Source organism: Rhinatrema bivittatum, chromosome 19, assembly GCF_901001135.1.
Source record: "Rhinatrema bivittatum chromosome 19, aRhiBiv1.1, whole genome shotgun sequence".
Classification (NCBI taxonomy): Eukaryota; Metazoa; Chordata; class Amphibia; order Gymnophiona; family Rhinatrematidae; genus Rhinatrema; species Rhinatrema bivittatum.
This window is the reverse complement of record NC_042633.1, coordinates 25,457,380-25,480,948: the sequence shown is the minus strand read 5'-3', so window position 1 is coordinate 25,480,948 and position 23,569 is coordinate 25,457,380. Positions and strand designations below refer to the sequence as shown.

The following is a 23,569-nucleotide window of genomic DNA, read 5'->3' as shown; positions in this document are numbered from 1 at the left end:
CCCTGTCACTAACCGCTGGTACTAGTGCTGGTTCCTAGTCAATAACTGCTGGTGCTGGGATTCAGGTTCCCTGTAACTGCTGATACTGGTTTCAGTTTTCATGTTAGTAGTGCCTGGTGCTGGAAATGTTTCATGTCTGTAACTGCTGATACTGGTTCTGGTTCCCACTCAGTAACTGCTGATACTGGGATTCAGGTTCCCTGACAGTAATCGCTGGTACTGGTGACGGTTCCTAGTCAGTAACTGCTGGTGCTGGGATTCAGGTTTCATGTCAGTATTGGTGCTAGCGTCTCCCTGTCAGGAACAGCTGGTATTGTTGTTCAGTGTTCATGTTAGTAGTGGCTGGTGCTGGGATTCAAGTTTCATGTCAGTATCTGCTGGTGCTGGGAAATAGGTTTCATGTCTGTAACTGCTGGTACTGGTGCTGGTTCCTAGTCAGCAACTCTTGATAATGGGGTTCAGGTTCCCTGCAATAACTGCTGGTGCTGAGAAAGCAGTTCCCTGTCAGTAACTACTGGTACAAGTGTTCAACTTTCATGTTAGTAGTAGCTGGTGTTGGGATACAAGTTTCATGTCAGTACTGCTGGTGCTGGGAAATAGATTTCATGTCTGTACTGCTGGTACTGGTCTGGTTCCTAGTCAGTAACTCTTGATACTGGGCTACAAGATTCATGTCAGTAACTGCTGGTGCTGGAGTACAGGTTTCATATCAGTACTGTGCTGACTCCCCTGTCAGGAATGGCTGGTATTGTTGTTCAGTGTTCATGTAGTAGTGGCTGGTGTTGGGATACAGGTTTCATGTCTGTAACTGCTGGTACTGGTTTCTAGTCAGTAACTCTTGATACTGGGATTCAGGTTCCCTGTCAGGAACTGCTGGTACAGGTGTTCAGTTTTCATGCTAGTAGTGGCTGGTGCTGGAATATGTTTCAAGTCTGTAATGCTGATACTGGTGCTGGTTCCTAATCAGTAACTGCTTGTGCTGGGATTCAGGTTCCCTGTCAGTAACCGCTGGTACTGGTGCGGGGATTCATGTTCCCTGTCAGTAACCGCTGGTACTGGTTCCTAGTCAGTAACTGCTGGTGCTGGGATTCAGGTTCCCTGTCAGCACTGCTGGTGCTAGGAAATAGGTTTTCATGTCAGTACTGCTGGTGCTGGAGTACAGGTTTCATATCAGTACTGGTGCTGGTCTCCCTGTCAGGAACTGCTGGTATTGTTGTTCAGTATTCATGTTAGTAGTGGCTGGTGTTGGGATACAGGTTTCATATCTGTAACTGCTGGTACTGGTTCCTAGTCAGTAACTCTTGATAGTAGGGTTCAGGTTCCCTGTCAGCAACGGCTGGTGCTGGGATAGAAGTTTCATGTTAGTAACTGCTGGTACTGGTGTTGTTTTTATGTTAGTAGTGTCTGGTGCTGGGATAAAAGTTTCATGTCTATAATTGCTGGTACTGGTGCTGGTTCCTAATCAGCAACTCTTGATACTGGGGTTCAGGTTCCCAGTCAATAACTGCTGGTGCTGGGATACAAGTTCCCTGTCAGTAACTGCTGGTACAGGTGTTCAGTTTTCATGTTAGTAGTGTCTGGTGCTGAAATATGTTTCATGCCTGTAACTGCTGATACTGGTGCTGGTTCCTAGTCAATAACTGCTGATACTGGGATTCAGGTTCCCTGACATTAACCGCTGGTACTGGTGCTGGGTCCTAGCCAGTAAATGCTGGTGCTGGGATTCAGGTTCCCTGTCAGTAACTGCTGGTACAGGTGTTCAGTTTTCATGTTAGTAGTGCCTGGTGCTGGAATATGTTTCATGCCTGTAACTGCTGATACTGGTGCTGGTTCCTAGTCAATAACTGCTGATACTGGGATTCAGGTTCCCTGACATTAACCGCTGGTACTGGTGCTGGTTCCTAGTCAGTAAATGCTGGTGCTGGGATTCAGGTTCCCTGACAGTAACCACTGGTACTGGTGCTGGTTCGTAGTCAGTAACTGCTGGTGCTGGGATTCAGGTTCCCTGTCAGTAAACCGCTGGTACTGGTTCCTAGTCAGTAACTGCTGGTGCTGGAGGTTCAGATCCCTGTCAGTAAGGACTGGTACGATGCTATCTCCCTGACAGTAACCGCTGGTACTGGTGCTGGTTCCTAGTCCGTAACTGCTGGTGCTGGGATTCAGGTTCCCTGTCAGTAACCGCTGGTACTGGTTCCTAGTCAATAACTGCTGGTGCAGATCCCTGTCAGTAAGGACTGGTACGATGCTATCTCCCTGTCAGTAACTGCTGGTACTGGTGTTCAGTTTTCAGGTTAGTAGTGGCTAATGCTGGGATATAGGTTTCATATCAGTAATTGCTGGTACTGGTGATGGAGTTCGGGCCTGGCTGTCAGTAACGATGGTATCGGGGGTTCTGCGTTCCTGTCAGTAATTGCCGGTGCTGGGGTTCGGACCGGCTGTCAGTAACGATGGTATCGGGGTTTCTGCGTTCCTGTCAGTAATTGCCGGTGCTGGGGTTCGGACTGGCTGTCAGTAACGATGGTATCGGGGTTCTGCGTTCCTGTCAGTAATTGCCGGTGCTGGGGGTTCGGACTGGCTGTCAGTAACGATGGTATCGGGGTTCTGCGTTCCTGTCAGTAATTGCCGGTGCTGGGGTTCGGACTGGCTGTCAGTAACGATGGTATCGGGGTTCTGCGTTCCTGTCAGTAATTGCCGGTGCTGGGGTTCGGACTGGCTGATATCGGGGTTCTGCGTTCCTGTCAGTAATTGCCGGTGCTGGGGTTCGGACCGGCTGTCAGTAACGATGGTATTGGGTTTCTGCGTTCCCGTCAGTTATGGAACGTGTTAGGGGGCGGGTACGTTCAGGTTTTTGCCTCGCGCTCGTTAAGGTTTCTCCTTCCCCGCCTCTTTCCTGACTGACACCGCCCACTAACGTGTGGCTTCAGCCCCGCCCCCTTCTGGGTGTCCGCAGCGCAGGGGGTTTCTGGTTGTTATCGCTGTTAGCTCCGCCCCCTTCCATCCCTATTATCCTTTGCACTTGGGGTATGCGCACCGAGATTATTCTTTTTTATTTTAGAAGTTGAGAGGGCGGGAAAACTGACGCCGGTGGGTTTGCGCATGCGTGGCGTTCTTCTCCGCTACCGGGTGCCGGCGTCAGAAGGCAATACGGGGGCGTGTAGGGGGGGTCGGGAGAACCGGCCTGGCAACAGGTGAGTGCCGGTTACCAAGCTCCGTAGGGGCCCTGATGCGTAATAAGTCAAATAGGAGACCGTCAGAGCTCCCTTCCAGGGATCAAAGGGGTCTCCCTCCCCAGCCCGGTAACGAGGAGAGCACCTGAAGCTCTCGTCCCTTCCCTGAGCTCCCCTCCCCAGCCCGGTAACGAAGAGAGCACTTGAAGCGCTCACCCCATCCCATACCAAAGGGATCGCCCTACGCTAGTTATCTCAAGGAACTTTCACCGACAGTGCAGGCTCAATTACAAAGTGGAATAACAACTAGAAGTAGAGCACGAGCGCACCTGCTCTTGCAAAGTAGCCAAGAAATCGCTGGCTTTGCGAGACCGTCTCAAGCCACAACAAGTGCACAGAATTGAACTGCCGTTAAGGTAACACCAAGCAACGTTGCTATGAGCATGGCGATAAGACTGCTGCTCTGTTGGTGAAAAAGAGACAGTCTCGTTATTTTAGCTGTATATTTAAATCCTCCAATGAATAGATTGGACTTTGATAACAAGAAGCTGGGGCCCTGGTTAGAGATTACTTAAAAAAAAAAAATACATGGCGCCTCCTGATCCTGTCTCACTGGATCCATTTTTAAAACTCTGTGCAAATTGCTGAACCCATTGAGGAGATGGCTGAGCAATTGAAGGCCCCCAAAACATAAATCATGAGAGCGATTGCTACTTTGCCCCGAGGCAAAAAACCAGGTCTGGATGGTTCCAAATACTGTAGATCTCTTCAAGAAATGTAAAGACCTTTTTGTGTTTTATTTTAAAGAATTTTTCAATTATCAGCAAACTGCCCTTCAGCTACAGTGGATTTAAATTCAGCCCATATTGTCCTTTTATACAAGAAAAAGGGAGGAAGTATATTGACTTATCTCTTTAATCAATGCTGATATCAAAATACTGGCTACAATTTTGCAATTACATTTGGTTTATGCCTACCATCATCCACCTGGATAAGTCAGGTTTTATTAAAGATAGGCAGTCTGTTAATATTAGAAAACTCTGCAATATCATTCATATAGCTAAAGATTTAAAAATCCTTAGTGCCATCTTGGCTCTCAATGCTAATAAGGCATTTGATTGTGTTCAATGGCTGTACTTATTCAGGGTGCTAATGGAATTCAGGTTTTCTGAGGAATTTAATTGTTGGATATTTGCTATGTACTCATCCCCAGGGCCTATATATTGGTTATTGGATGCTTGACTGACAGATTTTTTATTTCCAGTGGCACACAAGGTTGATATGTCTCCTCTTTTCTTTGCCTTAGCTATTGAACCCCTGGCTCAAGTTGTCTGGGAGTGGGTGGGGATTAGAGTTGATGGAGGAGAACATAAAAGGGGTTTCACATTGGCATCATAAATTCTAACAATATCAGATGGAACTTTAATCCCCAGATATTGCATTTCCTCTTCAACCCAGTGGAGGAGATGTCTAATACCTCAGATTTATCTTGGTTTATTTTCAGTCCCGTAAAGGAATCAAAATCCAGTTGATGATGTAATACTTTATGTAAAGACTCCAGTGGGTTTATAAGAAAGACAAGGACATCATTTGCAAAGGCTGCTATTTTAAAAGAATGCCCATCTCTGAATAGAGTCATCTGTCTTAAGTTTCCTGAGGAGAGGGCCTATTGATAAAATATATAGTAGCGGAGAAAGCGGACAATCCTGTCTCACTCCTTGCTATATCTGAACATCCTCAGATTTGGAACCATTGGTCTTGATGTTGGAAATTGGGGAATTATAGAGACAAGAAATATATTTTTTTAGAAAACCCATTTATTCCAAATCGTCACAGTGTTGAAAACCTATACGGCCAAGAGGACCCTATCAAAGGCCTTTTCCGAATCAAATCCTATTGCCACTGCCTTGATATTACTGGACTTGCATATGAGTATGTGCCAAAGCTAATTTCACTGTATGCGAGCAGGCCGCCCGACCCTTAACAAATCCTATTTGATTAGGGGAGATAACAGATGGAGCTTAATCTGTCACTAGGATTTTTGCAAAAAATCTTCAAATCACAATTTAACAAGGAAATGGGTCGATAAGAAGCTGGGGAGAGCGGATCCTTCCCCTCCTTGATCAATATTGTAATATATGCTCTATTGAAATTGGGGGGGAGGGGGTGTGTGAACAATTGTCTTTCAGAGCTCCCAAGAAAAAATTCCCCAATGATTCTACCAAATGGGAACTAGAAAGCTTGTAATAGTCATAGGAAAAACCATCTGGCCCCAGAGTCTTACAGGACTTACTCTTTTTAATAACGTGGAGAATGTCAGATAGTTGAACAGGCCTGTTCAGAAACTCTAACTGTTGGCTCGAAAGTGAAGGGATCGACAGATTCTGAAAAAAAATTGATCATCTCTGTACTGCCCCTCCGTATAAAGAAACTCGCAAAAGACCTTTAAACTGCACAGATATCAGAGTGTTTAGAGACCATGGGTCCCTTTAGGGCGACTTAAGCTTTACAGTAAAGGACCTTCCTCTCATTACCCGTATGGAATTAGCTAAGAGTTTCTCAGCCTTGTTACTGAACTGAAAAAAATTGTGTTCAGTTTTCTGTAACAGTCGTTGTGCCCTTTGATGCAACACAGTATTTAGGCTTGCAAGCACATTCCTATATTCCTCCTTACAATACTTGAACCAGTGCGTATCATCCTGTCTTTTAACAATTTTAATTTATGGTCTAATTGGAATATTAATTCATTCAATCTCTTAGTTCTGGCTATCATATATGTTCTCTGTAGTACCCAGATCAGTCCAGACTCCTGGGTTTTGCCTCCCCTCAAGCAGATGGAGACAGAAATTTTTACAGCCAATGGCATAAAACCTGGGCGTAGCACCTGCAGTCCTCTCTGTCTCCAGCAGATGAGGAGGTGCAAAACCTTCAGTTCTGAACCTCAAAAAAAAAAAAAAAAAAAAAAAAGCACTAGAAGTCTGCGAATCGTTAGGGTGCTGACAGAAGATCCCCTTCCAGGAGGTGTTCTGGTCCTGGTGGGACCATCCATCCTGGTTGTAGGGCTGAATGGGCAGGGTTTGGGGACGCTAATCTGCTCTTGGTGACCTGGTGGTCCAGTTTCCTGATCTCCAGGAGCCTGAGGAGGATCCCTCTGCCACTCTTCAGCTAAGCTTCTCTGAATTTTTCTGTTCTTTTCTGTGGCTGTTCATAGCTTTTTTTTTTTTTTCTTCCTTATAAAGTTAAAAAAAAAAAAAAAGCTGTACAGAGAAAGGTAGGGCTGATTGAGTTTCCTGGTTTCTCTTTTCAGTCAGGTTGGGACACGTCTTGGGGTTAGTTTATTTTTTCTCTTTCTTCTCCCGTTTGTTTCCTCTGCCTGTGTGGTCACCGCTGCAGGCCCGGTATGTCTCGTGAGCTCCAATGCTCCTTGTGCAGGCCGGTGAGTCCGATGCCTCACCGTTGGTGAGGGTACATCGGGGGGGGGGGGGTCACGACGGCATCTCCCCGGCAGCGCAAGTTGGGAGGATTAAAAGTTGCTTGGAGTGAGGCCGTGGCTCCGTTCCCCCTGAGTGCAGGAACGGTGGCCGTTTTGGGGACATTCGCGCTAAGGCAACGCTCGCAGCAGGAGGAGGGTATCACCCCCCCCCCCCCCCCCCCCCCGTGCTTTCACCTCCCAGTGTTTGGGCTGCACCCAGTGCAGTGTTTGCAGTGAGGTCTATTTCTTTGCATCAGCTAAAGCTAGAATTGATATCCTAAATGTTTTGTATTGTAAATGATATCAGGAGCGCTCTGCAAAGGCGGTCTTGATCCCCTATAATAGCATAAATGCAGGTTGTGATATTTTTTATTGGGATTATTTAAGAACTGTTGGAGACCACAAAGGTTCTTCAGCTGTGTCAAGAGCTCAATTGCCTTTATTTTGCTTCTACCCCCTCTGCAGGGAAGACTTTCATGTCTCTCTTTTTTTTTTCTTCCTATGGTTTTTACCTCTGGTCTCCTAGTGTGGCTCTTGTGTGACAGTCATTGGATGCTTTCTTTTTCTAGGTCTCAAGGTGGCATGGAGAACCATTGCCAGACATCTGATGAAATCCGTTTCAAGGTGAAGGAGGACACCAAACTAGTGCTAGAAGCCTTCCTGAAACATTCCTTGAGCACAGGCGCAGACTCCACTGTTGGCCATGTGGGACGCACTTACCATGACCCCAAAAAGTTTGCTCATAGGTAAGGGTGAATGACGTTCCCCACCCCCATCCCTGACTCCTGGGCTGCTCCCCTTTTCTGGGCATCACTTTCCATGGCCTTGAGATTGAGCGAAGCCCAGTATAATCTGGAAAGGTGCAGACTTCCCGAAGCTGAACCTGTAAAGAAGACTGTACAGAACTCCCCGGGCGGACCTTATTCTTAGCTGTTCCATACTTGCACCTCCCGAGAATCCTCCCAACACACGCACGCAGCTCTACCAATGCTCCCACGCTCCTGCTCTGCAGCATCCCACCTCTGCCAGTGGTACCTCTCTTCTGCCTTGCAGCACCCACTGTTGTTTCAGTACTGAGACCACACACGGGTGAAAAAGTCATTCTAAAGAGACTGGCATAATTCAGATTGGGACTGTTGGGGGGGGGGGGGGGGATTCAAGAATTTATGGGAGACCTGGCAAAGGCCATAACACTGTCTGGGGTATTACCTCTTCATGGTAAGAGGGAGAAAAGGCTCAGCCATATTAATGAGTTGACTGTTTTGGTTCTAACTTGATATAAAAAAAAAGAGGGCACGAGATATATTGGGAGCTAGGGCCATACATGGAACAATAAAAGGCATTCCAGTAGTGGCAGCCTACATCTGTCTGTGAAAGGAGAAAGATGGTGAGGGATTCAGATCATGTATGGATAGGTTTTCAAACTAGAGAGGAGTGGCAGATGAAAGCTGTCAACCCTGATGAACAAATGAAGACTCAACGCACAATTAAACTCTGGAATTTGTTGCCAGAGGATGTGGTTAGTGCAGTTAGTATAGCTGTGTTTAAAAAAGGATTGGATAAGTTCTTGGAGGAGAAGTCCATTACCTGCTATTAAGTTCACTTAGAGAATAGCCACTGCCATTAGCAATGGTTACATGGAATAGACTTAGTTTTTGGGTACTTGCCAGGTTCTTATGCCTGGATTGGCCACTGTTGGAAACAGGATGCTGGGCTTGATGGACCCTTGGTCTGACCCAGTATGGCATTTTCTTATGTTCTTATGTTCTTATGTAAAAAAATGATGAACTTGCTAGTCTACTATTGTGCAACAGGATAGATGAGGGGAGAAACTGCTGGAAGGCAAGAGCATAAAGACTCAGTCGAGGCAATACAATTCTTGATCTGCAAGCCTATCATGGTGGAGGCAGACCTGAATATTTGCTGGTATCATGGAAACATGACTGTGCGTCCCAGAAATGGAGTTCAGCCATACTGAGTTATAATCTGTTCAGGCAGGCTCTTTCATGTAAAAAATCAATGTCAAAGCTACTGAAATGGAGGGCACCATGTGCGGCCTACAGACCTCTGACTCGGTTGGAGAAACCGGACAGAGGCCTGGCCAAAGACTTCCAGAATGAATGAAGGGAGCAGTATTCTTGGTGGGAGATTTTAACCTCAGGATGTGGACTGGAGAGTCTGCTTGGTTGAATTGGTTAGAAGTAGGGAGATCCTGGGCCTGGAAACTCATGAGGGAAGGTGCGATATTGGACCAGTGATGAGCAGATTGTCTGGTCTGAGATAACAGCCAAGTGGAGAGGAATCACACACAACTCAAAGTGCTGGATTTGGTAAAATAGTCTACTTAAAGGAGATGCTGGCAGGGAGGGAGACTGTAGGTGACGTGAAACGTCTCTGTTTAGAAAGTAAGAGGAAAATGGTCTGGCTTGTATTTATTTATTACTTGCACTTCCAGAACGATGTACAGCACAAAATTACAATTATAAAATGCACAAACTATACTAAAAGTAGACAGAAAATGAAAAATGAGATGACACCTGGCTTCATACAACCAAACAAATCACAGAGCAAGAAATATTCAAAACTATAAATTACTCCAAAAATCTCTGCCCCTGGAAAGGAAGATCACTCTGAGGGGAGAGAGGTGCTGAGTAGCCTGCCTTCAGGATTAGTCCATTCAGTATCTCTGAGTGATATTGCAGAGGGATTAGAAGGAAAGGTTTCTCTTTGTGGGTGAAATAAAGATCAACAACAAAGTGGTTACCTACAAGGGGCTAGAAAGAAGGAAACATCGAAGAAAGCTCGAGGAATGGTTCAATGCTTGGCAGCTTATGATTCAATGCAAAAAGTTATACATTTGGGTTGCAGAAATCCAAGGGAGCTGAAGGAATGGGGGTGAGAAACTGATATGACAGAACAGAAAAGAGATCTTAGGGTGATTATATCTGATTTCAAGGTGGTGGCCAGAGCTGGATAGATGCTAGGATGTATAGCGAGAGGCCAAACTTGTAGGGAAAAAGAGGCAATTTTGCCTCTGTGCAGATCATTGGTGAGCCCTCATAAGAACATAATATATGCCTTACTGGGTCAGACCAAGGGTCCATCAAGCCCAGCATCCTGTTTCCAACCGTGGCCAATCCAAGTTACAAGTACCCAAACATTAGATAAATCCCATGCTACTAATGCCAGCAACAAGTAGTGGCTATTCCCTATTGATTAATAGCAGTTTCTTGTACATACCCAGATCAGTCCAGTCTCCTCAGTTTTACCCAGATAGAGACAGAGAGAGTTTCACAGGGCACCGTCTCTTAACCCGGGCGCCACCTGCAGCCCCTCAGTATTTCCCTGTCTCCAGCAGATGGAGGAGGTGCAAAACCTGCAGTTCTGTGCCTGAACAAAAAAAAGGAAGAAAAAGAGAAGGAGAATTTCTTCCCAGGAGGTTGCAGGTCCTGGTGGGACCATCCCTCCTGGTTGTAGATGTGGATGAGCAGGGATTGGGGACAGTGGCCTACATCAACCATCAGGGTGATACCAAGAGTGGAGTGGTGACTCAGGAAGCGGTTATTTACTCTCTCAGATAATAGAAGGAGCAGGGGGCATTTCATGAAGTTAGCAAGTAGCTCATTTAAAACAAATCAAAGAGAACCTTTCACTCAGCGCATAGTTAAGCTCTGGAATTCATTGTCAGAGGATGTGGTTACAGCAGTTAGTGTAACTGGGTTTAAAAAAGGTTTGGATAAGTTCCTAAAGGATAAATCCATAAACTGCTGTTATGGTAATTAATAAGCAATAGTAGCTTGTGATCTGTCTAATGTTTGGGTACTTGCCAGGTACTTGTGATTTGGATTGTCTATTGTTAAAAACAAGATACTGGGCTTGATGGACCCTTGGTCTGACCCATATGGTATATCTTATGTTCTTATGTACTAACTGCCTTAACCACATCCTCTGGCAATGAATTCCAGAGTTTAAGTGTGTGAGTGAAAAAGAATGTTCTTCAATTTTTTTTATTTTTTTTTTTATAATTCTTTTTATTGACTTCCAAACAACAAAACATAGAGGCAATCCAATAAACAGAGATTGAAAGAAGTCAGATCAACATATACAAAGTAGAACCCTTTGCCCTCAATGTTAAAAAAACAAAACAAAACCCAGTATCGTACATGAATGGCATATCTACAAAATAGTTAATAACTAACCAGTGTAGAGTGCTAAGTGTAAGAGGATAGTCTTCAGTTTGTTTTAAATATTCTACTTGCTAACTTCATGGAATTCCCCTTAGTCCGTATATTACCCAATAGAGTAAATAACCAATTCACATTTCCTGTTCATACCCCAGATCAGTCCAGACAGGTGGGTTTTGCATTCCTACCAGCAGATGGAGGCAGAAGAAAAACTTTTCAGGCACTGCTATATAACTGAGAGCGCCCCCTACAGTCCCTCAGTATTTCTCTGTCTCCAGCAGATGGTAGAGGTGCAAACCTGCATCTGAGAGAGATTAAAAACAAAAAAATGAGAGAGAAGGTATCAGAAGAAGTGCTCCCTGAGGTGTTAGACACCATCATGGGCCATCTCTCAGGTAGAGCCAGGCGAGCAGGGGGTTGATAATCCCTGTCTGGGATTACCAACATCTGGAGGGATTGATAGCCAGGGGTCCGGCTCCCTGTCTCCTCCCCAGTGCCTTCGTCCAGATTCAGGGAAGTTTGCCTCTTTAGTGAGGGTTTTTCTCTGAAAGGGAGCTGTGCCTTTTTTTTTTTTTTTTTTAAACAAATTAGTCTAGGCTTTCAGCCTGCAAGGCCTGTCAGAAGGTGTGAGACTTCAGCAGGAACTGATAGTGCCGTGGGGCATGAGATAAGAAAATGCCATACTGGGTCAGACCAAGGGTCCATCAAGCCCAGCATCCTGTTTCCAACAGCGGCCAATCCAGGCCATAAGAACTTGCCCTGGGAAGATGCAGCTAATTTGACTGAGGCGCGCAGTAGGAAGCAAGTGGATTCCGGAGGGGCTAGGGACTCCCCCGCCCCCCCCCCCCCCAATCAACAATGGTCCAAGCAGCAGCAAAGGATTAGGAACGTGGGGGGAGAGTCTGGCAGCACCCAGCCAAGGATTCAACGGAGATGGAAGATTTCTCAGCGGATTTTGTCTGCTCCTTCACAAGGCCTATTGGGCAAGGAAGGGGACAGGGAGGAAGCGGCCCCTAAATCAGCAACCGTGGTGCCCCTCTAAGAGAGCAAAGATGGCCCTAGCGGGGGGGCTCTGGGGGCTTGCTCAGATGTCTGGGTTTGGGCTGTGCTGCAGTTCATGATGAGGACAACTCTGATCTGCAGGAGGATCCGGGGGATAATGGTCCTGTGGATGATGGGCCACAGGGGGATCTGGATGCCGATCCAGATGTGTACAAGGACGCTGGGATATATCCTTGCAGTGTGGACAGGAATATCTGGGCAGATTGATGGGCTAGTTGGTCCTTTTTCTATTGCTGTATATGTAAAAAACTCTGTCAATGCACCTCACTCTTGCCCTGCAGCACCCCTGCTGTTCTAGTACTGAGACCCCCCATACGTAGCTCTCCCAATGCACCTCACTCTTGCCCTGCAGCACCCCTGCTGTTCTAGTACTGAGACCCCCATACGTAGCTCTACCAATGCACCTCACTCCTGCCCTGCAGCACCCCTGCTGTTCTAGTACTGAGACCCCCATACGTAGCTCTACCAATGTACCTCACTCTTGCCCTGCAGCACCCCTGCTGTTCTAGTACTGAGACCCCCATACGTAGCTCTACCAATGTACCTCACTCCTGCCCTGTGGCACTTCTTGCTGTTCCCGTACTGGGGCTCACCCCCCCCCCCCCCCCACACACACACACAGCGCTCTACCTTAGCTGGTGGTGATATTGGGACTGGCAGATAATTTAGAAGCATAAACTTTTTATCAGAATGTGGGGCAGGGGGGAGCTGGCAGGGGGATGTACCCATTTTTAAAGCAAGAGGGAACTTTAATAGCTCAGGAACACGCATTATTTTCTTTTTGTTTAGGTCATTGAAAGAGAGAGTTCCGGATGCCCCATTAAAATGGAGCAAAAGGTCCCCTGAGAGGAGAGAATTAAGGGAGAAGGGTGAGAAAAGACAGAGCCTGAAGCGACATGAAGGGAAACCAGAGGCCAACCTGAGCGGCAGCTCTCTGCGTGAAGAGATCAGCCGTGTAGAGGAGAAGAAACACGGCTTGGGGACCAGCATAAAGCAGCTGCTGCGCCAGTCCAAGAAGGCAGCACTGCCAGCAAGTCTCACGAGTCTATTGATGGGCAGCTGGAGGACTTGGGTAGGGCCTCGGGCAAAGCAGACTCCCTCAGGAGGCAGAAGGACCTTCCTTCTTTCCAGGCATCCACCCAGCCCGAGGCTCTGGAGGCAGCAGGGCAAAAGCCAGCAGATGAGAGAGTGGCCGCAGATGGGTATCCGGGGCCCGGGGCTCGCCGGAAACAAGGGCACACCTTTTCCTTCAAGAATCTGCTAAAGAAAAAATCCACCCACAAGGGTCAGGAGTACCAGAGGGATCGAGAGCAGAGTCCGCCCTCTCAGAGGCCCAGCAGCCTGCCCGTGACTCCCTGCTACCCCCAGGACGCTCCCGAAGTCACAGGTAAGAGGACCGTGTGCTGTCCCCTGAAAGAGGGCTGCTCCTGCCTTTGCAATTGGGCTGTTTTTCTGATCCAGTACTGTGCTGCACAGATGTGTTCTGTCCTCTGATCCAGGGCTGTATTGGATATACGGGACTTCTCCACGTTTCTTCCTTTCTCTAGGCTTGAAGGGGGAGGCCGATGACCCGGAGTTCTACCTCATGGCAGCAAAGAAATTGGATAAACTTATAAAGCAGCAGAAGCTGAAGTCCCCGGAGACCCCCAATGGATTGTTCCATGCAGGATCCAAAGAGAACATTCAAACTGGTGAGCTTGGGAAGGGAGCCCATCTCCGCAACACATGAGTTAGCAGGAAACAGGGGGGCCCCGACTGAGATCCAGCCTCCAAAGGTCTGCAAGCAGGGGCCATATACCCCGAAGATTGACCCAAGTTCTCCAAAGCCACCCCTTGTCAGCTCCTTAGAATCCCCCTTGCATGCATGTTCATGGGTAAATCTGTGAACTCGTTGGGGGAGGGGGGGGGCCTTGAGAGCAGCGGCATGACCTGCGTAGGCACTGCGCCACATAGTGAGAGAACATGTACGGGAGGGGCCATATACCCCGAAGATTGACCCAAGTTCTCCAAAGCCACACCTTGTCAGCTCCTTAGAATCCTCCTTGCATGCATGTTCATGGGTAAATCTGTGAACTCGTTGGGGGAGGGGGGGGCCTTGAGAGCAGCGGCATGACCTGCGTAGGCACTGCGCCACATAGTGAGAGAACATGTACGGGAGGGGCCATATACCCCGAAGATTGACCCAAGTTCTCCAAAGCCACCCCTTGTCAGCTCCTTAGAATCCCCCTTGCATGCATGTTCATGGGTAAATCTGTGAACTCGTTGGGGGAGGGGGGGCCTTGAGAGCAGCGGCATGACCTGCGTAGGCACTGCGCCACATAGTGAGAGAACATGTACGGGAGGGGCCATATACCCCGAAGATTGACCCAAGTTCTCCAAAGCCACCCCTTGTCAGCTCCTTAGAATCCCCCTTGCATGCATGTTCATGGGTAAATCTGTGAACTCGTTGGGGGGGCCTTGAGAGCAGCGGCATGACCTGCGTAGGCACTGCGCCACATAGTGAGAGAACATGTACGGGAGGGGCCATATACCCCGAAGATTGACCCAAGTTCTCCAAAGCCACCCCTTGTCAGCTCCTTAGAATCCCCCTTGCATGTATGTTCATGGGTAAATCTGTGAACTCGTTGGGGGAGGGGGGGGCCTTGAGAGCAGCGGCATGACCTGCGTAGGCACTGCGCCACATAGTGAGAGAACATGTACGGGAGGTCGCGGCTCTTGTTTGTAAACATTAGATATTTTTTACTTTTCCAAGCTAATGGGGTGAATTCCTATTACAATACGGCACAGTGAACAATCAACATTGGGAACAGGAAGGAGGGCATGTAGAGAGAAGATTGGAGATACAAGGGGATTAAATTGGTCATGTGGGGTGGTAGAAGGAATGGTGGCAGTATAGATCATTAGATGGATTAGGGAGTCGGGGTAAATGAAAGATGCAATAGTGTAGGAACCTAATATGATGGAAGAGAGAGAGTCTTTGATCCTATTTTTGGACTGGAGCCCATCTGCCTACCGTGCAGTGAGTCCAGAAGATAGTAAATTGTTTCTTGTAAAACATGAAAAAGCAAAGAGCAAATCCCTGAAAATGCCCCAAAGAGGCCAGTGAGGCCTGCAGGAATTGTGCTCCTCCCCCAGAAGACCTCAGGACCAGAACCTTCCCTCACTCTCGATCTTTGCTCTCATTCTGCTGTTTGAAGAATGTGCTCGCCTTGGGGCAGGGCTCTTTGGGGGTCCTCCTGATATGTTAAGGAGCTTTCAGAAGAGAGAGCGATGCAGTGCTGCACTGAGCTGAACGATTCCCTCAGTCGGTGCCTATCCTAGACTCTGGGCTTTGGTAGAGGAGCCCTGGATTGTCATGGGGTGGGGGAAGGGTGGCTTAAAGCCAGCCAGTCAGAGAGACTGGACAGACTCAGCCCCACCCTGCTCAGCCAGGCACATAGCCATGGAGAGTCCCAAGCAGAAGAAGGGGGTCAGGGCTGCACTGTAATTGACACAGCTGCTGGAAAGGTGTGCTTCATGCCTCTGCAGCTTGCCTTTTTGCCTTGCAGGTTCAGGTAGGCAGAGTTCTGTCTTGCTGTGGTTTTTGGCACCATGTGCATAAGGTCTTTCCTTTTGTTTTCCTTCCCTGTTAATGGCAGAGAATAATAATTTACCAGCGGAAGACAGCGCCCAGACAAAGGAGGAAATTATCCACAAGCTGGTGGCCCTCTTAAAGGAACAGGCCGCAGTCATCAACGAGCAGGTGAGAGGCACTGACAGGGGAATGCATGCCTCTTGGAATGAACTTCCACCTGTCAGTGCCTCAGCCAGAGACTGACAAAGCAATCTGTGCTGCCTAGGCAGAACCCAATGAAATCAAAAACTGGTTTTAATCTAGCTTCCTCTTCATCCTCCAGGCCAGTCCGTACGAATGGCTTTTTCACCAGCCCTACCAGCAGATGGAGACTTAATATTCAGTGTCGCCTGCACTTCCCTCTGTATTGCTCTGTCTCCAGCAGATGGTAGATGTGCCAAACTTGTCATCTCAGGAAAGTGTTTTCTATTTATAATTTTGGCTGGTTGGCTTTAACTAAAGTTACTTAAAAAAAAAAAAATCATGCAAAACAATTGTTGGTGGGAGTGAGAAGTGGCTGCCTCTCCTGTGGTGGGGGCCTGTGACGGGCTGGGTGTTAGCCAAGGAGAGGGTAAGTGGCATTGCACGGTGCTGCCATGGCTACTCCAGCTGAGCATGGGAAGAAGTGCCCCGTGGGCAGAGGTCGGTGCAGCTCAATCCTAGCCTCTGGTTTGTGTTTCTCTAGAGTCAGGAGAACCCCTCCCTGGATCCAGCAATGAGCTCTGAGTAGCAAGCAGGCAGCGGCTTCACTGCTTGGCTCTGCCAGGGGAGATCTTAGTGGAGTGGTGGCCATTTTAAGTTTTGCCAGTTATGAGGGAGAAGGCTCTGAGCTATTTGCAGACCCCCCCCCCTCCGCCCAATTATTTCCCCTTTGGAAAGACAGGGTAAGGCAAAGAATTCTGTTCTTTAGGAGGATTTGTAGTGGTCGTCTGAAGAGCCTTTATCTCCTGAATTTGTTGTACTAATGCATAAAGGGTTTTGGTTAAGAAATCAGGGGCTTCCGGGAGGTATTTCTTTGGGGAACCCTGCTGTCCCACCTCCTAAGCATCCTAGGCTTGAAAATGACCTGGATTTAGGCTCTCTCTCTCCAGGGAGAAATTCTTGGGAGAACGCTTCAAATGGAGTTCCTGTGTGGAGGAGGGTGAGCTCCCCATGATAGAGGGAGATGATCCTAGAGCCAGCAATTTAAGAGAAGAGTTGACAACCATGATTACTGAGGCACTTACTGAATTGGATATTATGGAGAAAAAAAGCAGAACTGGAAAGGAAGGGGAAGATCCCATCTTAGAGGGTCTCAGAATTCCTGCTAAAGCCTTTCCTAGGACAGGTAAAGCCCTGTTCCTCTGCACTCAGGCAGGCCAATCCGCACTAGTGGGTTATGCACTCCACCAGCAGATGGAAACAGAGTAAAGCTGACTCACTGACATCATCCCGCCAGTATTCTCCATCTCCAGCAGATGGTGGACATGCATCTCCCTTTGTGGAGATTGCTTGTGGTAAAGAACAAAAACTGAAGATTTAAGAGAAAATTCAGAGGCACTGCTTGAGCTCCTGAGTTGCCACCCATTTGGTCTCTCCCTTAGTTGAGCGCTTTGTCTGGAAGCCTGGCCAGGCTCTGGTCTGAAGAAGAGCGGTGAGAGTTCTGTTGGACAATGCAACCGCAGTGGCATATATAAACAGGCAGGGAGGAGTCGGGCAGTGCCTTGGAGGTGAGTATGCTATTCCAGCGGGCAGAACATCATTTGATGGCACTGTTGGCCTCTCATCGCTGGGATTTTTTATTTGTATTTTTTGAGTTATATTCCACCTTTCTGCACATGGGATACTACTATACCAGGATATAACTTATTAAGGAAGGACAGAGATGACAGAAAAGGGGGAGGAGGGCTCTTTATGTCAAAAACAATATCCAAGCATCCGAGCTGCAGGGAAAATGGGGCAAAGAAGAAGCTTTATGGACCGTCCTAAAAAAACAAACGATGGGGCATCTTTTTATTGGCGTGGTTTACAGGCCTCCAAATCAAATGGAAGTACTAGACAGAGATCTGATTGAAGACGTCCAAAAGATGAGTAAGAAAGGAGAAGTGGTGATTGTTGGAGATTTTAATCTGCCGGACGTAGACTGGAGAATCCCTTCTGCGTAATCTAACAGAAGTAGAGAGATAGTGGATTCCCTACAAGTGGCTCTGTTCAAACAAATGGTAACGGAACCCAGGAGGGAGGGAGCTATACTCCATCTAGTGCTCACTAACGGGGAGAATGTCTCTAGTGTCCGGGTGGGTGCCCACCTCAGCACCAGTGATCATCAGACGGTATGGTTTGATATCACTAATACGTTACGGAGAAGTCACACAAAGACCAGGGTTTTGTGTTTCAAAAACACGGACTTTGTTGAAATGGGGAAGAACTAGAAGGATGGGAGAAAATGAGAGATGTGGAACAACAGTGGGCCAAACTAAAAGGAGCAATTACTGAAGCGACTAATATACATGTAAGAAAAGTAAAAAAAAAAAAAAAAAAAAGAATGAAACCTATCTGGTTCACAAAGGAGGTGGCTGATAAAATAAAAGATAAAAGAACAGCGTTTAAGAAATGTGATCCTCCCTTTGGGATCTTTTATAAGGAAGAATATCTGATAAAACTGAGGGAGACTAAGAAAGTAATCAAGAAAGCGAAAAGTCAAGTGGAAGAAAGGATTGCCAAGGAGGTAAAGCGAGGTGACAAAACTTTTTTCAGATACATCAGTGAAAGGAGAAAACTCCAAAGTGGTAACGTGCTGGCGGCTCTGCTGCGTGACCTTTTCAATAGATCCCTGGAAACAGTGGTGCCGAGTGATTGGAGAAGAGCGATGGTGGTCCCTCTTCACAAGAGTGGGAGCAGAGAGGAGGCTGGTAACTACAAGCCGGTGGTGGGAAAAGTATTGGAGTCGCTGCTGAAGGAAAGAGTAGTGAACTATCTATAAGCAGCAGAATTGCTGGACCAGAGGCAGCATGGTTTCACCAAGGGAAGGCCCTGTCAGACGAATCTGATAGACCTTTTTGATTGGGTGACTAAAGAATTGGATCAAGGAAGAGCGCTTGATGTCATCTACTTGGACTTTAGCAAAGCTTTTGATATGGTCCCGCACAGAGGCTTGTGAATAAAACGAGAAGCTTGGGAGTGAGTGCCAAGGTGGTGGCATGGATAGCAAACTGGTTGAAGGACAGAAGACAATGTGTGATGATAAATGGAACTTACTCGGAAGAGAGAGCTGTGATGAGTGGAGTGCCGCAAGGGTTGGTGTTGGGACCGGTCCTATTCAATATCTTCGTGAGTGACATCGCGGACGGGTTAGAAGGTAAGGTTTGTCTATTTGCAGATGATACTAAGATCTGCAACAGAGTGCACACGCCGGAAAGAGTGGAGAGAATGAGATGGGATTTAAGGAAGCTGGAAGAGTGGTCGAAGATAAGGCAGCTGAGATTCAATGGCAAGAAGTGCCAAGTCATGCATATGGGGTGTGGAAATACAAAAGAAATGTATTCGATGGGGGGTGAAGGGCTGGTGTGCACGGAGCAGGAGAAGAGACCTTGGGGTGATTGTTTCGCTGACTTCAGATCATTAGACACTGTGACAAGGCGATAGCTAAAGCCAGAAGAATGCTGGGCTGCATAGAGAGAGGAATATCGAGTAAGAAAAGGAAAGTGATTATCCCGTTGGTGAGGCCTCACCTGGAATACTGTGTTCAGTTCTGGAGACTGTATCTCTGAAGGGACAGAGACAGGATGGAGGTGGTCCAGAGAAGGGCGACCAAAAAGGTGGAGGATCTTCATCGAATGACTTATGAGGAGAGATTGAAGAATCTAAATATGTAGACCCTGGAGGAAAGGAGGAACAGGGGTGATATGATTCAGACTTTCAGATACTTGAAAGGTTTTAATGATCCAAAGTCAACGACAAATCTTTTCCGTTGGGGGGAAAAAAAATCAACAGAACCAGGGGTCAAGTTTTAAAACTCCAGGGAGGAAGACTCAGAACCAATGTCCTCCAGTTAAAAAAAAAAAAAAAAAAAAAAAAAAAAAAAAGTCCCTGTATGGACTCTCAACTTAGTTTTAAAGGCCTTGTGTATGAGTCCTTTCAAGTCCATCAGAGAGGCATCTGTAAAGGATCTTACTCTGAGGACAACTCTTCTGATTACAACCTATTCAGTGAGGCGTATTTCTTATAGGCCTTGTCGTGCATACATCTTTCTTTCAAAATCTCTGAAGATGGTGTCTCAATTTGTATGGTACTGTCCTTTTTTCCTAAGGTGGTCTCTTCCTTCCATTTAGATCAATCTGTTGAATTAGAGAGTCAGGATCTGGGGATAAGTCTAAGGAGCTTCATGCTTTGGATGTTTGTAAAATTCCCCTGTGGGTATTTGAAGGTGACGAATGCTTTTAGGAGATCAGACCATCTCTTTGTGATGTTTAGAGGTCTTAAGAAAGGAGAGAGAGCTGCTAAAGCTTCTGCTGTCAGATGGATTAAAGAAACTATTGTTTCGGCTTATATTCGTGGTGCCAGAGGATCTACAGGCTCATTCAGCTTAGGGGGCAGGTGACTTCTTGGGCTGTCAGATGGTGTCGCCACAAGAAATCTGTAAGGCAGCAACTTTTCCAAACATTACAGATTGAACATGAGGGGCTTCAGAAGTGGTGGTTTTTGGAGCAGGTCTGGCAGGGTCCCTCTCAGTGTGAGAGTGGCTTGGGTACATCCCATTCATCTGATCTGACTCAAGGAAATATTTTCTTTCCTTGAGTCCTACCAGACTAGTCCAGAGTCCCTCCTGGTGGTCTGCAGACTGCTTTTATATGATTATATTTAATATTCAGAGATGTTAAATACTGTTGGTTTTCAATGTTTTTCAGCTTCTCTCAGTTGAAGGAAGTAAAGTCTGATTTAGGGTTCACTAGACAGTTTTGCATATCCTCGATCGTAGAAGGGTATTTGGTTAAGGTTTGATACAGGAATACAGAGGAACTGCAGGTGCCACAGTACATGAAATAGTTGATACAGTGAAGCTTTTATTCTGTCTCCATATGCTGATAGGGGAGAAAAGAAAAACATTTGTCTGCTCTGATAGGATTCAAGGAAAGAAAATTAACAGGTAAGAACCACTTTCTCCTTCTCCCAGTGAAATCAATCAACTAAGACTAATCTGAGAAAATTCTTTTTCACTCAACGCACAATTAAGCTCTGGAAGTTGTTGCCAGAGGATGTGGTTAGTGCAGTTAGTGTAGCTGGGTTTAAAAAAGGTTTGGATAAGTTCTTAGAGGAGAAGTCCATTAATGGCTATTAATCAAGTTTACTTAGGGGAATAGCCACTGCTATTAATTGCATCTTCTTAGTGTTTGGGTAATTGCCAGGTTCTTGTGGCCTTTGGCCTCTGTTGGACCCTTGTCTGACCCAGCATGGCAATTTCTTATGTTATTATGTTCTTAACTGCAGTAGGTTGATACCACTGCAGAGATGTAGGCAGTGCAGTATAGGTGTTGTATTTTTTTTATGGCCAGTGCAGATACTTCAATGGTAACATGAGCCTTGTAGCCAGCTGGAAATCTAGATTAAGGATGAACTACATGAGGGTTACTCCTTTCATTTGGGCCCTGACTGGGGCTCCCTCTACTCGCAGGGCTGGCAATTCCCCATCTTGTTGGGCTCTGACTGGGCTGCTTCACCATTGAGGTCTGAGTGGGGTTTCCCCCTCTCCCTTTAGACTATTGTGACAAGGGCTTGGGAGCATGAGGCAGATGGTTTCTAAGATGTCTCTACTTGTATCAGATCAGTGAGAATCCAGTGCTGAGGAATACATTGAACAGAATGTCCTACAGAAGCTTTACCAGGCTAGCTGAAGCCTTCACTAGCCAGGCTGACAAGACTGAGAACAGGGCAGAAGCTGCTGTCAGCCCCAAGCTCATCAAGATTGCCCTCACCATGGAACTGACCAGGAAGGTAGCAGGATTCAGTAATCATGCTGTCCATACGCTGATGGGCTACAGTCTGCAGTACATGGACATGTTCATCCCCTGGCTGCAGCAGCAAGGAGGCTGGGTAAGTATTGCAACCGTGGGCCATATGAGTGCAGCAGCCATAGGCAAGCTCTCAGGGATCAACCCAGGGGCACATGATAAGGTCTGCAGCATCCCCCAGCACATGAGCTAAGTGCTGCAGCCAGGTGCAAGGATATGGGGATTGTTCCTGGGCCATGTGCGTTGAAGTAGTTTTCCCTGTATGCTGCATGTGTTGTGCTACATCCAAAGAGCCTGTGCTCCGATATTACCTGTAATTCTCAAGTCCTGCATTGACTCGGGTGCAGAGCAGCTTGTGCCTGCCAGAGGACAAGAAAAATGTGCGTTTGGGGTATTGGAAGTCATGGCTAGTTTTGGCTGCATGGTTCCTGCTGTGCCATTTTTGCTTACAATTTCCTCCCTCCTGCTTTGCATATGCTCCTTTTTACACCACTGAATCTGTTCTCTCTTATGCAACAGGAGAACATCATTTTGCAAGAAGACATCCCAGATTTCCAGATTGATTAAACATGGAAAGTCAGGATGGGTTTGAGACAGAAACTGAGAACGAGCTTGCCTTCGGCTGGTAACCTCATTAGGGTGGAAGTGCTATCTGCTCCTCTGTCCCAGGCTAAGGTGCCTCCCCTGCACAGTGATAGAACACACAGGACCGGGAAGCCTGCAGTTGTCATTTCCTTAGGAGGGACAGGATGGAATGGACTGGCCCCTCGCATCCCTCAGTAAAAGCGGCTGTGCCAATTTGCGACGTTCACAGCCTCCTTACAGACTCTGTGCATTACACACAACCAACCTCTCAGGGAAAAAGCCTTATACAAACATTTTTAAAAATTATTTTTATACTGATCACTATGTGTAAGGTTTTGCTGCTGTGCCACAAAGGAAGGGTTACAATCTCTTACCCTTCCTGCTTCTCACCATATCCCCTGTCATTTATACTACTGCTAATTGTAAATAAAAATCCAACGAACAAATAAAAATCTTTGCTACTAAATGAGATGTGCTGATGTACTGGGGGATTGGCCTCTGGCTGTAGCCTCTCCCTGCCTGCTGATGATGCTGTGAGTGTGGGCTATGGCCTTTGGGCATTGCCTAGGCTGTCATATTTTGCTTTGGGTTGGCTGGGGCTGCTATGGAGATGTTTAGTCTTTTTTTTTTTTTGGGGGGGGGGGGGGGGAAGTGTCCTGGTGTGTGGCCCCCGGTAGGGACCATCACTGCAGTGACCAGATGAAAGATGGGAGGGATATATTAGGGGGAAAATGGTGCAAGGAGCTGTAAGCGGAGGCTTAGGTGCTTGCTCTTTTCCAAACAAGATTGATGGCTGCTGCAGGAGGCTCTTTTCACCCTATAGAGATTTATAAGCTGAGGAAACTGGACAACTTTGCTATTGGGTCAGGCAGCCACCATACTGGGCTTTAATGGAGCTGTAAATGAGTTAAATGAATAAAGGTGAGCCGGTAGATGTAGTGTATTTGGATTTTCAGAAGGTGTTTGACAAAGTCCCCCTGGAGAGACTCCTGACAACATTAAAAACTCATGGGACAGGAGACAATGTCCTATTGTGGATTCCAAACTGGTTAAAAAGTGCCACCTGCCTCTTGTCATTTTTGCTACAGCAGACTAACATGGCTATCTTGGTGAAGATCTGACCCATGTAAAGAAAAGTAACCCACACTATAGTTACAGGGCTTCCATATTAGGAATTAACACCCAGGAAGTGGATCTGGGTGTCTAAGTTGACAATACTTTGAAATCTTCAGGTTGGGGTGGAGTGGTCAAAAAGGCAAATGGAATTGAGAATAAAATAGGGAATGTAATACCTCCTTTATCATTCCATGGGGACACACCATACCTGAGTTTGTAAATGTTGCATCTCAAAAAGAGATATAGCTGAAGTGGAAAGGGTACAGAGAAAGGTAACCAAAATGATAAAAGTGATGGAATGGCTCTGTAGGGCACCCTGAAGTTAGTAAGTAGCACATTTAAAACAAATCAGAGAGAATTATTTTTCGCTCAATTCACAAGCT

General features: G+C 46.8%; 1 protein-coding gene across 3 annotated transcripts; it reads left to right on the top strand.

Annotated features, from left to right (window-relative positions):
- Positions 1 to 3,031: 3,031 nt before the first annotated feature.
- Positions 3,032 to 22,591, top strand: BCL2L12 (BCL2 like 12). 3 transcript variants are annotated; one of them, XM_029584563.1, is made up of 7 exons: positions 3,032 to 3,188; positions 7,209 to 7,385; positions 12,675 to 13,272; positions 13,433 to 13,576; positions 15,524 to 15,627; positions 21,298 to 21,567; positions 22,005 to 22,591. In XM_029584563.1, the coding sequence occupies exons 4-7, from the start codon at positions 13,471 to 13,473 to the stop codon at positions 22,050 to 22,052; spliced, it is 528 nt and encodes a 175-aa protein (XP_029440423.1). In that variant the 5' UTR covers positions 3,032 to 3,188; positions 7,209 to 7,385; positions 12,675 to 13,272; positions 13,433 to 13,470; the 3' UTR covers positions 22,053 to 22,591. The 3 variants fall into 3 exon arrangements, with proteins under 3 accessions (XP_029440423.1, XP_029440421.1, XP_029440422.1); XM_029584561.1 differs by lacking the exons at positions 13,433 to 13,576; positions 15,524 to 15,627; positions 21,298 to 21,567; positions 22,005 to 22,591 and having other exon boundaries at positions 12,675 to 13,274; XM_029584562.1 differs by lacking the exons at positions 3,032 to 3,188; positions 13,433 to 13,576; positions 15,524 to 15,627; positions 21,298 to 21,567; positions 22,005 to 22,591 and adding an exon at positions 3,201 to 3,583 and having other exon boundaries at positions 12,675 to 13,274.
- Positions 22,592 to 23,569: the final 978 nt, after the last annotated feature.